Raw genomic sequence first — 13,981 nt, 5'->3', positions numbered from 1 at the left:
TCACAACAGGTATTAGGAAGGAATTTGCCTGATGGGCAGGAGATACAGTAATTGTTCACCCATGAGGGTTTTGCACTTTTCTCTGATAAAAAGAGTAACCAGTCACAATAATAAATGTTAAAAACAAAGAAGCGCTTTGGAAGGGAGATATGCCCTCATATTTCAGCCAGCTTCAAACTAATGAGGGACTAAGAATCTTCTTGGAGGCATGTGATCCGAGAATTGCTCAGTGCAGCTTACTTGTTCTGATGCTAGAGACTGTCAGCAACAGGCTATTGGACTGGTCTGATCCAGGTAGGCAATTTTTATATTGCTACATTTTTGATGGACTGAGGGGGTAGCAGTGGGATATGGGGAGGCTAGTGCAGAAGAGGCTGCAATAGTCAAGGCAAAAGTGACTAATTTAGGCCTGGACCAATAGCAATGAAAAGAAAATTGCTTTTTGTCATTTAAAAGTTGTTTGGGAGAAAGGCACATGTTCCAGATACTTCACAGAAAGGTGGCTAATCTCCATAATGAGACAATTATAAAATAACATGCCCCTGGGGAATGTCTTCCCACCTTGGCAGACAAGGTTTGCTTTTGCTCCAAGGCAAGGGGGTGGTTATTCCTTTTAGCCCTTACATATTTTATACCACTATAACTGGCTAGTTCTGATCATATGAACAGCTAATTAAAAAAATCTACTAAACTCATAGGGCATTATCCTGGCCCTATTGAAATCAATGGTAAAACTCCCCACTGACTTCAAAGGGGCTAAATTTTCACCCTTGGTATTGACATATTAATTATGCTTTGTATAAAAAAATCCTGTTTCCTTTTATTGGTTTTTAATTTGTCACCTTTTCATTCCATTTCTCTTGTTTTCCAAGAAAGGGTAAATAGGATCCACTGAACGGTCTTTTTATAAGCTTAATTATTTTATATACCGCTTATCATGTCACTTCTTTACACCTTCTCCGTACTGAAAGATTTCTCATCATTTCCCGTCATACAGAATTCATGTCTCTGGTCATTTTTCAGTGCCATTCTCCCACTATAATCCTTTCTACGATGGTGTAATGAGACCCAAGCACAGGATTCAATATCAGGATATACCATCCAGATATACAATGGCATTAGAACTCTGGTATTATTTTCTATCTTTATCCTTGTACATTCTAACAGCTCACTTTTCCGATCACCACTGTGCACTGAAAAAATGTTATATTAAAAAAGGATGGAAAGAAATAGCATGAGCAACAGACTCTCTCATGATATTTATATTTCTGCTGCCCGGCAGTAGGCCAAATTCTACCTTTCTTAACTGAGCAAAATTCCAGTTGACTTAGGGACCCCAGAATTTGGCCTATAGTCAGGAAGCGCACTGGTGTGTGAAAATGAAAAAGGAAGGAAAAAAAGATTTCTGGTGTTTTGGAGCCTCAGAAAAGATTCCAGTTTGGTCTGTGTTTGGAGAAAAATGTTGAGACTGTTCAGATTTTGTATGAATGAGTTCTACATTCCTAAATAATAGCATGTGTGCGCCACGCTGTAAAAATGCATGAGAAACTCTGTGTAACTTGTTAGTTTCTTCACTGATTTTTCATATCTGTAGTACCGCATGCTGAGCTTGACTACTGACAAAGCTGCTGCTAGCCTTCTATTTAAGCCCACTATGCCCATGCCACAGCAAGGATTTAGGTATTACAGGGCATCATGGTTTTTGGTTAAATAATAGGAAGGATAAGTTCCCTAATTCTACTTTTTTACAGGAGAGAAATGTGATGTCCGGTGTCCACTAGTCAGCATAGGTCTTCTCCAAAATAAGACTTTAAGTAGTGTTGTGACATTCCATATTTGTTGCCCTTCAGTGACTCCAGATCAAATTTGCTCCGTTTACACGTGAATGGATGTTTTATCTAACTGTGCACTGCAAACTTACTCTGGTACATGAAAGCAAAAGCTGGGTGCTTTTCTTCTCATGATGAACACTTCAACTATGAATTAGCACCACCTATAAACAGGGGCGGCTCCAGGCACCAGCATGCCAAGTGCGTGCTTGGGGCAGCAAGCTACAGGAGGCGCTCTGCCAGTTGCAGCGAGGGCGGCAGGCAGGCTGCCTTTGGCGGTATGCCTGCGGAGGGTCCGCTGGTCCCGCGGCTTCGGTGAACCTCCCGCAGACGTGCCGCTGAATCCATGGGACCGGGGACCTCCTGCAGGCAAGCCACCGAAGGCAGCCTGCCTGCCGTGCTTGGGGCGGCAAAGTACCTAGAGCTGCCTCTGCCTATAAAGTTGGGCCTGGGTTATTTGCGCTGTTGCACAGACAGGAGAGACCTCAGCTTGACTTCCACATTCCACCGTATGAGTCCAGCAGGGCTGAAAGTTGAAGATACCCTTTTTCCTACCGACATGGAGCAGCTTTGATCTAAAAGTCATTGACAGACAATAAACATGGTACCATTTCACAGTAGCTTTTTAAACTCAAATTACAACTCAAATCAGAGAAGGCATTTAAGTGTTGGACTGATAGCAGTGGAGTCCTTTCCAGTATTTATCCACAGAATAAATCCTGGCCAGTGATAGCGTGAGCTTGAGGGACCACAGTTTGGGTTGAGAGGGTAATTCAGGATTCTATTTTTCTGGATCTGATATTATGTACATTTTATAGGGTCTAAAAGAAAAATGAGGCCTCTAAATAAGCTTTGCTATTTAAAATCTGTATCAAATAAACAATCACTGACTAAAAATCAGCTCTCTCGGGCATTGGGTATTTTTATTAGTACAGCATGTACAGGGAAAGCTAGCTCAGATGGGCAAGGACTTGGCTTCTCCCCCAGCGCTGGCCAATGCAGCTGAGCCAGCATGAAGGCAAAAGTAACTTGCTAGTCATATGGACCATTCAGTTTACATCCCCTTTGGAGTAAGAGGAGAATTAAGAGTGGGAATTGGGACTCAGCCTCACAGTGGCTTCTGTTAATCAATATTTGGAGGGTCCCATATTGTTTTTGCTTCTGAAAAGGAAGTGACCGCTAAAATTCCTATTGACTTAACATGTAACATAACTGTTGGAAATTACAAGAAGCATGTTGGCTGAGCTGGCCAGCAACAGGAAATCCTGCACTCGATTAGCTTGGTTCCCCTCCTCCTCAAGAGGTGTAACTTGCTCAAAGTCCCAGTACATCCAGGGGCTATTCAAAAAAAAGGGTAGCGGGAATGACAAAATCCTGGAAAGCTGGTCTTCATTGAACAGCTGCAAGAGAGTCAGGAACAGTCTTCCTGAATGTGTATCTCATTGGCTTTGTTTATCTATCTCTGCTGACATTTTGGTCAATTAGGAAACAATAGTCTCATTCCAATATACTGAACTGAATTACTAAAACTAAGTCATGTGACAGTGAGGGTGTGTTTTCAATTATTGACTGTTTTTTTGCCAGGCCTATGAAGAAAAACAGCCTTCTGCAGGAGTCAGGTTTTTCTGCTTCTCTGTTGTAAGTTCTCTTTATGATTTTTTTATTTAATAATTACACAGGCTTTGCCCAGTAAATCCAGTACTCCAAAATGCCTTTGCTCTTTACCAAAACAAAAAGGGAGCAGTTCTCCTTCTTGGCTGGAAGCCCTAGACTTTTGTGATCGTTCATTGTTTATGATAAAGCTCAGTAACAAAACTGATAAAGCTCACAGGATCGAGATTTAAAATAGGATGCAAGAGTTTATGCTGTTAGTACTAAGTAATGTAAAACCTTCGTGTTCTTGCTATTATAGAGTAGATCTAACTTTTCCACTGTTTCATTAACAGCAGAGGATTCCCATTCAGTCCGGGAACGACTCCAAATTATTTACGTTTGTAAATGCTTGGTTTAATATCCAACCAAAAATGTGAACCAAATGAATGCTACTCAAAAATTATGCATATTGTTTACAGAAGACAGACAGAGAGCTTTTTAACAAAAAGCTGGAAGGGTGGGGGAACCTTTGAAAAAAGAAGTAACATTTGGTTTGAGTTACAAACCACAGACAACTTCCATCAGGAGGGCTGGAGGTACAGGAATGGCCAGAGAATATGACAAGCAGCAAGCGCACCAGGGGAAAGATAAATGGTTTGGGGAGCTGGCTTTGAAATCATTGGCCTTTCCCACAATATACTGAATTAAATTTGGTGGAAGATGGAGATGATTCATGAAGATCTTCTGGCACTTGTATTGCTGCTTTCTGGACATTTGTATTAGAGAGCGTATACAGTGTGTTTTTGGTGCCTCCTACCGTTGTTGTATCACTTATGCAGCAGCTTTATAGACAGCATTGCCTTGGTAAAAGCTGGGAGTAGGGGCATGATCTCCTGCTTAGAGCAAGGGACTGGAAGTCGTCAAGACTCCTGGGTTTTAGCCTCAGCTCAGCTGCTGACTTGCTGTGTGATCTTGGGTAAGTCTTGTAGGGTTAAATTTGGTCTCGAGACATAAAGGAGCACTGGGGATGGAGGGGCTTGTGGTTGTACTGTCCATGCAGTGAAGAAGGGAGGCATTATCTCTGCATAAGGCAGAAACAGGCATAATGCCTTAAGAAGTGTTGAGGGAGTGGAACTTATGCAACATGTCCTTCCCCTTTCAGTAGGTGTCCTATACACTTCCCCCCACACCCAGCTTCGTAGAGAGAGGCCCCTTCCAGGGCATTTAGTATGGCACGTACTCCCCTTTGTGCTCGGGGCTTCAGGGGTACGACTGCTTGCAGTCTGGGTATGCTGGAGCAGGGAAGGGGCTTCTGCTGCTTCACTCCATCCTCACTCATGGTGGGTTGTCCTCTGGTGCACCAGAGTTTGGCCATAAATCTTGCTATGACTCAGTTTACCCAGTTGTAGAAAGGTTCGGTTTAATTAACTACTTCCTCGGGGGAAAATATTTGTGAAACACTGAAACCGCTCAACAATAGATGCCATCTGCTTCTGAACTGTCCCCTAGCGTGGAGCGGTTTAGACCTTGGTTTTTGGTTCAGACCTATCTCTAATATTATTGCTGTTACTATACCGTAGGAGTTCCTGGAAGCACTGATTCCACATTGTGAGGGCAACCAATCTCATGTGAAAGGCCTTGAGCGTCCGGAGGTAAGTTCTGATGCACATTCCATGGTCTTCTTCTAAAAATACAGCAGGGTCAGTGGTACAAATAAAGAGCATTTCTTGCTGGTATTGCACTCATAGGAGGGACGCAAGGGGGGGACATTGTGACCTCCCACATGACTCTCCATGTGACTCCCCCCTTCCCACCCCCTGCCTGGGACCCCCATGCTCTCCCTGTCCCCTCTGACACCCTTCTTACCTGTCTAAAATTTTACAACTGCATCTGTTAAACAGATGCAGTTGTAAGATGATGCTTTGGTCCCCTGGTGCCACCTGTATTTCCAGGTGTCGCTGAGGATCCAGCAGCAACCCAAATTGAAAACTTCTTAAATGAAGGGTAGGAAGGACAATCACCTCACTTTCCCTTAACACACTATCAGTGCCTCCCTTATATCCAAACTAAGCTTCTGCTTCCAGCTTACCTGCAGCACTTTAACATGGTTGTGTAGTTAAGAGCTCTTCCAGCATTGCAAAAAACCCACCCCCATGAGGGGAGTAGCTACCAGAGCTGGGAGCGTGGCTCCCAGCGCTGGTGCACTGTCTACACTGGCACTTTACAGCACTGAAACTTGCATCGCTCTTGGGGGAGGCGTTTCACACCCCTGAGTGAGAAAGTTTCAGTGCTGTAAAGTGCCAGTGTAGACAAGGCCTAAGTATTGCTCTCCGCCAGGCACTAGGAAAGCAAAGTCGCTGATCACTTGGGTCTGATGGAAAAGAGGCATAGAACTGTGTGTGCCATGTGAATCTTGATAGAACTACAGCCCAAATTGTTTTATTATTTTCCTCAGCATAACATACAGGAGGGGCACTCAAAATCAGCCTGGCAGAACATGCATGAGCACTGTCTCTGGACAGAGAAGCAATTGATCAAATCACATTCTCTGACCTCTTGGGGCCAGACCTTGTTCCCATTGAAATCAAAAGAAGTTTTGCTATTGAGTTCAATGGGAACAGGCTTTGACATTTGGAGAGGAAAGAACAAAACCACTCAAGCAAGGGCTGTGTTGCTTATATCACAGGTATCAAAGGCTGCTGACTCGTGTGAGAAAGTCAGCAGACATCTGATCTTTGTACATTGCAAGGGAAAAATCAGCAATCAATGAGGCTAGAACAGTCTTTTAACCATATCCAACTCAGAAATCCATCTGCAAAGGATCAAGGAAATATGAAGGCTCCAGATTACCTTAAAATTCCCAGTCCCTTGGCCAGAATGCTCCCATCAGTATATGTTCCTAGTCCAGAGGCTGGAGCAGGAATCAAAAACAAATGTTTAAACAACTTCCTTCCTCCTTACCACTCACCCCTTGAGGACTCCTGATCAACTTAGCAGCACAATACATATGCTAACCTTAAACAAAGCCTTTTGTTTAAGGTTGTTAGCATATACATTGTACTGTTGGACCCATATAAAGAATGAATGCCCTCCATAACCACGTTCTACTCCTTTAAGGAGCAGAGTGCAATTTCACCTCCCACCCCGAGGGGGATTCTAGCCCCCACAAGTCTTTCCGGTACCCTGAACCCACTAAAAATCTCTTGCCGGTGCTGCATACTGGAGCGTACCACCCTACTTGCACTCCTGAACAGATTAGACAGTGCTTCCTATGCCGATGTTATGGGGATGCTCTTGGACTAGCTGCATCTCTACTTGAGTAGGATTTGAGATTCCCGTAGCCCTATCAATCATACTGTTCATCCAAGCCCACTTTCTGTCTTTCATCTGTGCTAAAAGGTCCGGCCTTCCACACCCTCAAGCATACAGGAAATGTAACCTTTATCATGAACTTTTCCAGATTCATTTCTTAACATATTGAGGTTCTAAAGGAGATTTGTTATGTCAAAAAGAAGCAGCTGGACTGATTACTACACCAGAGGCTGATATAAATTGCAGCAGCAATAAAAAAAATCTTATTTAACCCAAAACCAACAAAACTAAAACAACTCCCCAAAGACGTTACGCAATGATATGGGTGGGTGTCATTTAGCGTTAACTAATGCAAATTATTCCATGTAAAAAGTGTAATACAAACTGCAGATGTGATACTTAATTAGATCAATGTGCACATTTTCTTGTTATTTGAATATGCATTAGGCTGTTAAAGTTGTGACTAACAATAGTACATTGCACTTTAAATCTGTATATCTCAAAGTGCTTTACAAATAGAGGATTCTGGCGAGTATTATTAGCCTCATTTTACTGATGGGGAAACAGAGGCACAGAAAGGTGAAGTGACTCACCCAATGTTACCGAATAAGTCAGCGTCACAGCTGAGAACAGAACACAGGTTACTGATTAATTCAACCATGCTGCCTCTCTATGCCTATCTAGCTGTGCCTAAATACCCTCTTTTATTCTGACGTGGGTGGATTAACTGAGTTCCACATGTTTTACTGTTTGTGGGGATTTTTAGGCAGGAAAGCATTCCATTAACAAAACAATTACATATGTACTTAACTTTAAGCATGTGTTTGGGACTTGTGCACATGCTTACATGCTTTCCTAAATCAAGGCCTTTTTTTTCTTTGTCATATGTTGTAAGAGTCAGGGCTTGTTCTAGAGCTTTTTTGCTTTTAAAAAAAAGCTCTATGAATTTTTTCACAGCAAAAAAAAAAATAAATAAATAAAAATCCATGTTGGAAGAACAGAAATGGAATTTTTCAAAGATTTCCAGGGCCAGCTCCCCATACTCCTTGTAACTCAGAGCCTAGGGAAGCCTTCTCTATGAATAACCTCAGTACCTCTCTCTGCCTGGCTTCTAGTTTTCTCAAGCAGCTGCTAACTGAAATGATCATGATTCTTGTCAGTTTCATTAACGTACACCTCTCAATAGCATCCCTGAAACTGACCAGACCCTTGTTAACTTCACTCAGCTTTTTGATAAAACTATGAGCAATAAGAGGAGATTGGTACTGGGATTTTTCAGAGAGAAGGATTCCATTCAACAAAAAAGGGAAACTAGAGGAGGTACAGCATTGTTTGATTACAGAGCTGGGAGGTACAGCCCTGCATTAGGATTAGATGTTGAAAGATTCCTTCAAAACTGAAACCAGAGAGCTTGGAAGCCCAAGGAGCCCAGTCTCTGTGTCAGCACACCAGGAGAGCTGCCAAGAAGCTGGGAGGTGGGCAGAAGAGCTGACAGGAAACCAGGCAGGTTTCCATAAAAATTTTCATTGAAGTGAACACATTCCAATACAACATTCTGATTTCAATGAATCGGCATTTTCTGATGGAAGAACGTTTCTTTGGAAAATCTCTCACCTAGTGCTAGTATGTAATTTGCGAAGTATTCTGGGATCCAGTTGGATGAAAGACACTATGAAGCAGAAAGATATTATTATTACTATGATAGAAAATAAATTATTTTGATACTCTTTTATAAGAGTATCACCTATTAAAATGCCTGAACCTCTTCAAGGCACCATATGTATTAGCATACTTCTCGATGATGGATAAAGGGACCTCTTTGCTTCTCATGAAAAGGCTATGTGCAATGTTTGTTTTTCTTTTACAAAATTAAACAAACTTTGATGCAGACTGGGTCTTGTACTCCTCTAGCAGCTACATATTTCCCACCATATAGCTCTTTTGCTCAGGTTCTCTATTACACATTACCATATTCATTTTTCCTTCTTTTCCTCAGTGTTTGGTTTGGTTTCTATGGGTATTTGCCAGAGCTGTAGAGGACAGGAATATAATTCTGAGGCTGTCTTGTAGGGTTCTATTATACAGTAGAGCTGGCTTGGTGTAAAAACTACAAGCCTATAATTTTCAGATGGCTGGTCTCTCTTTTGCGGATGCAATTTGTCTGTGCAAAATTTGCACTCACATTTTTGCATCGCCAACAGAGCTGTGGGTAGAAATCTCAGTTGTAACATGCAACTTATGACTTACACCCACAATTCATTTGCTGACACAAAAGACATAGGTGCAAATTTTGCACCTTTTTTTCAAGTGCAATTTGTGCTTGTAAACAGTGAAGCTGAGCCCTCTGAGAAGCGTTCCCACAGTATCATCTCCCTGTGCATACATTTTCTGTGCTTTATTGCACTGTCTGTGATCTTCATGCTATTAAACATTCATAATAAGAACATTTTATGAATTTGAAAAATGTCCAACAAAATTCTCAACTCATCACATCATAATTAGTATTACCTGGCACCTTTGCTAGCACTTTCAGAGATACTAAGGACTGAATGGAACATAGAGATTGAACCACTGTCTCAGCACTCTTCTTCCTGGTCAGGGTGTACCTGTTCAGGCCCTAACCAGATATTCCAGCCAGGTTTACAACTTTAACCAGCATTAGAGTCACTAAAAGAGATAGAAAGAAATCCCAGTTTAAAGCATATTGTGCAAATTGCATGGGTCAAAGCTACAGACTTGAAAAGAATTATTTTAAATATGCTTTTCAATTTAATGTAAACTACATTCCATAACTTTCCCGGACCTGTGCATTTTAATAAACAGATCAAGAGGAAGATAAAAACAGGAGGAATAAACCCTATATAATTGCATAACTTTCTTACTAGAGCTGGCTAGAAAACAGAATTTCTGTTCTGTAGGAAATTCCTACATTTCAAAATTTGTTTTCATTCAGAATTGGAATGAAAAGTCAAAATTTTCTGTGAAATGGGAAATGCTAAAAAATTTAGGCTCAGCAACATTTTATTTCAATAATGTAAAATCGTTTAGTTTCAGTAGGGTAAACACATTTCATTTAGATAATGTCAAAACATAATAATATATAACAATAAATATATAATTTTAAATATACTATTCAAATTAATACTGTGATATACTATAAAGTATAAATGAAATTACTTGAGATGATAAAGTTAAAACAAAATGTTTCAATGTTATCAAAATGAAATGAGAAAGTCAGAATGATTCATTTAAACTTTCACCCACCAAAAATCAATATGCTCCTGAAAACCATTTCAATTTCAACTAACTTGCATTTTCTGATGGAAAATGGTTATGCTGAAAATTTGACTAGTTTTTCTTAATTTTTCTAATATGCTTATTCCTTTACTTAATATTCGTTTTATAAAGTACCAATTTTTATGTCATATTGCTACTCTGTGGCATTTCTGCTCTGTTTTATTTTGATTTGGTACACGGAAACATACAGTGGAAAAAATAATTCCTTTAATGGGTTATTTTTGCATTAATACGCTGGAGTTGTATTCTTTTCTGAGGTTCAACCCTTAATCAGGTATTCACATCTAAACGGCTTGAGTGGATCTCTCTTTTGCAATTAAACAGTCTTTTAAGTGGGCTTAGCTGTCCAAAGGTATGTGTTTCACTCCAGCCTGACATTCCTTCCTTATTCATGGCCAAGATCTACTTTAGCTAAACCACTTACAAGTCAGATGTGCCAGGCAGAGAATTTAACCTTAACAATTTGATTAATCCTATTTGAATTACAATACTTTCATAAATCAGGCTCCAAGCAGAGCCTCTCCTATGTGAGTTTGAAGGATAGAATAGTGCTTTTGTGTATCTTCTTTTCAATTTGGGATTTCAGCCTGCAAATTCAGCAGAAACCAGGAAGAAGCAACACAAGGGAAGCCTCAAAAACATTTGTTAAAAGCACTCCTCTGTGCTTGGAGAGCATGGGAAGAGAATGAAAAGGTGAAGGAGAATTTAGTACAGCACTTCTCAGAAATAAATGCTGCAAGTCATAACACATCACATGGCTGTTAGCAGACTGAAAGGCTCTGTTGACTCAGTTTGTTCATCACAACTTTTCAGTAGTGTAGGTTATTGGGAGGGGAAATAGGACGAGGCAAATTATAACTCACTTTTTATATTTCTCTTCCAGGAAGATATTTAGCTGCTGAGGCCTAGAGAAAGTTATTGGCTTTGTCATGCCACATAAATGGGAACACGAAAGGAAAAAGGGCAGCATCACCAGCTCACTGAAGATGGATCGACAGAGCAGCGTTGGGAGTAGGAAATCAAAAAAGTTTCGCTCCATTTCAAGATCACTTATACTCTGTAATGCCAAGAATACTGATGATGGGTCGAGTCCAGATGAGAAATGCCCTGATCCCATTGAGATTTCTACCAACTGGGATCAAGAGGAAATTGACAGTTGTCCTGGATTACAAGTGCTGTGCACTTCAGAATCGGATAACAGCACTCCTTATCCTCTTGTGATCACCAACGCGATCGAGTCCAAAGATGATGCAAGTGAGAGCTGCAAGAATATGAGAAGAAAGTTCTTCATCCAGGTAGGCAATTCACTGACTCTTTTTATTTGATGTTATGGTTTCATGAATCTCAGGGCACAGAAGACACCCCACTGATTCTCAGAGATCATGAGGCAGCAGTGTTCCAACTCCCCATAAATAGCACACAAAATGTATTATACTCCCTTTTGGACTACAAGGTCTCTCCACTGCACTCTGCTGGCTGACATGCCATTGAAGTCAGTGGAATGTTAAACCCTACTCAGTGCATTAGGCAGGTGCACTCTATCTGGAATGCAGCAGATCAGCTGTCATAATAGAAAGCTGTCATTACAGTACAGCCCATTTTTAAACAGTGATCTTGTCAGATATTACAAGCTAAGTGAGGTGCAGCTGGATTAGCACTACAGGAAACTCAGATGATCCAGTAGGCAAATGATCTGTCTGAGTTTGAAGAGTGCTAGAGACTATGTTGCTAGAGATGTCACCTTCTTATATAAAAGAGAGACCCTAAGTACCTCTGGTCATTAAAAAACTAATGCTGCTTTTATGAAGAGGAAATGTAGTAACCCCACCATTCTGGCCATTTTTCAAATTGAGTGATTACATTCTGGACACTTATAATAAATTCCATCTACAATTTCAGTTGGATGCTGCATATTTCATCACTTTCTGTCTTAAAGTGCTGTATATTGTTGCTGTGTGCTGTTAAGCAGCTACATTGTTTCATCCCAGAGGTGGCTGCATTACAGATGTAAGTGAAGCATCTCCTAATACACAGTACATAGTTTGTCACTCATCAAGTAAAGACTAAGACACTTATATTCTTATGAGAACCTTCTTGGTGACAGGAACTCAATATACATTATATACTGTGACAAAGTTCCTCCTCAACCTTGGTGGGTCTTGCGCTTATTGGCGGATTTGCTCACCTCAGCGACCTTCCCCTCTGGTGGAATCCAGCGCTGGTAATCAAGTGTAGACACTTACCAGCGCTTTTCTTGACCTCCGTGGAATAAGCAGGTATCCCAGCATACCTGAGGAAGCCTCTCCTTCAAGCAGGTCTCTTTCCCTGCCGTTTGCAGGGGTGTCCGGGGAACGCGAGAGCAAACCGCGGGGAAGCTGGTCTCCTTCCCCGGTTTGCTCTCGCGTTCCCCGAACCCCCCTTGAAGCCGCCCAACAGCGCTGCTGTGTGGCCACATCTAACACCACTTGCAGCGCTGGTTGCTGTAAGTGTGGCCACTCTGCAGCGCTGGCCCTATACAGCTGTACTAATACAGCTGTAACAACCAGCGCTGCAAAATTGTAGATGTAGACATACCCTCAGTGATTAACTGGGAGGCTTTAACTAGTTCCAGCCAGCCCTTGATTGGCTTCAGGTGTCCCAATCAATGTAGCTATCTCCACTGCCTTCTAGAAGGATCTTAATTGGCCCCTTAATTGTCATGATTAACCTGGAGCAACTACCATTTGGTTACCATGGTACCAGGGATTTGTTTTGCCTGGGGCTAACATACCTGTTCCTCACTACTTTACTGTAGCCATCTGGCCGTGCCCCATTACAATACCTAGGTAATTTGTAGCTGGTGACCTCCATGGTATCCTAATACCTATTACATCATATTCATATTAGCAATGCAAATATTGTCCTGTATGAGGGAACTGATTCCTTCGTATTAAATATTCCTTCCATTCATTTTTGCATGTCTCCTTTAGCGATGGGCTCAAATCAAAACTTCATATCCAAACATCAACTAATATTTACGGTGTTGAAACTCTAAAACCAAATCTATATCATGTCACTTGAGCTTCTCTCTAATAATCACAGCACATAGCCCAAACTGGACAAAAAGGAAATCAGAAGAATATAGTATGCAACATTTCAGTCTCAAAATGGAGGCCCTCCCCCTGCATTCTACTGCATTTCAACAGAAAGAAAAAAAAACGACTTAAATTGAGTCAGCCCCAAAAGACACACAATCACAATGGAGCTCTGCAAAACCACACCCTTCCTCCAGCATGGAAGCATTCCACATTCTGGCTGGTGATCTCACTCTGCAAATGAAAGGAGGCTGCTGGCCTCTGCCAGCCAAAGGATTCCTCTCTATCTTCCTTGCACAGTGCATTCTAATAATAGGAGACATACTTATCTCCTAGAACTGGAAGAGACCTTGAAAGGTCATTGAGTCCAGCCCCCTGCCTTCACTAGCAGGACCAAGTACTGATTTTTGCCCCAGATCCCTAAGTGGCCCCCTTGAGAATTGAACTCACAACCCTGGATTTAGCAGGCCAATATTCAAACCACTGAGCTATCCCTCCCACTTCATGTGCTTGTCAGAGATTGCAACTTGTCCATCCACAAACCCAAACCACTCCAAGTTCCAATAACTGCTACCAGGTTCACCAGCATATGACTTCTCACCGTTTTACCAAAGATAGTTAAGTCAGAGAATCCAGGTGCCTTGAATTTACAGTAGTCAGGTTAGCTACTGCCGCTGGAGAACAGTTACACATTAATTAATCTTTAACAATGTAAGTGTCCCCTAGTGGCACTTGTTAACCTTCTGTATACAGGGTGGAATCATGGTGATGCCATTAAGTCTTCATTTCTCCTCCTATGAGAGCAGAGATGCCAGCATCATGTACTTTGATCTCCCTTCTCTGTCATCTTGCTGAGACTCTATAATATGCAATGAA

At 41.5% G+C, this 13,981-nt stretch overlaps 1 protein-coding gene across 1 annotated transcript in view; it reads left to right on the top strand.

The window, feature by feature from the left end:
* The first annotated feature begins 3,417 nt into the window (after positions 1-3,417).
* Positions 3,418-13,981, top strand: part of IL16 (interleukin 16) — a 54,211-nt gene continuing 43,647 nt past the window's right edge. The window contains 2 exon segments of the mRNA XM_050967790.1: positions 3,418-3,464; positions 10,915-11,326. Of these exon segments, the coding sequence (XP_050823747.1) occupies positions 3,418-3,464; positions 10,915-11,326 (459 nt within the window).

This window comes from Gopherus flavomarginatus, chromosome 9 (genome assembly GCF_025201925.1).
Source record: "Gopherus flavomarginatus isolate rGopFla2 chromosome 9, rGopFla2.mat.asm, whole genome shotgun sequence".
NCBI classification, from domain to species: Eukaryota; Metazoa; Chordata; order Testudines; family Testudinidae; genus Gopherus; species Gopherus flavomarginatus.
This window is presented reverse-complemented; position numbering and strand designations above follow the sequence as displayed.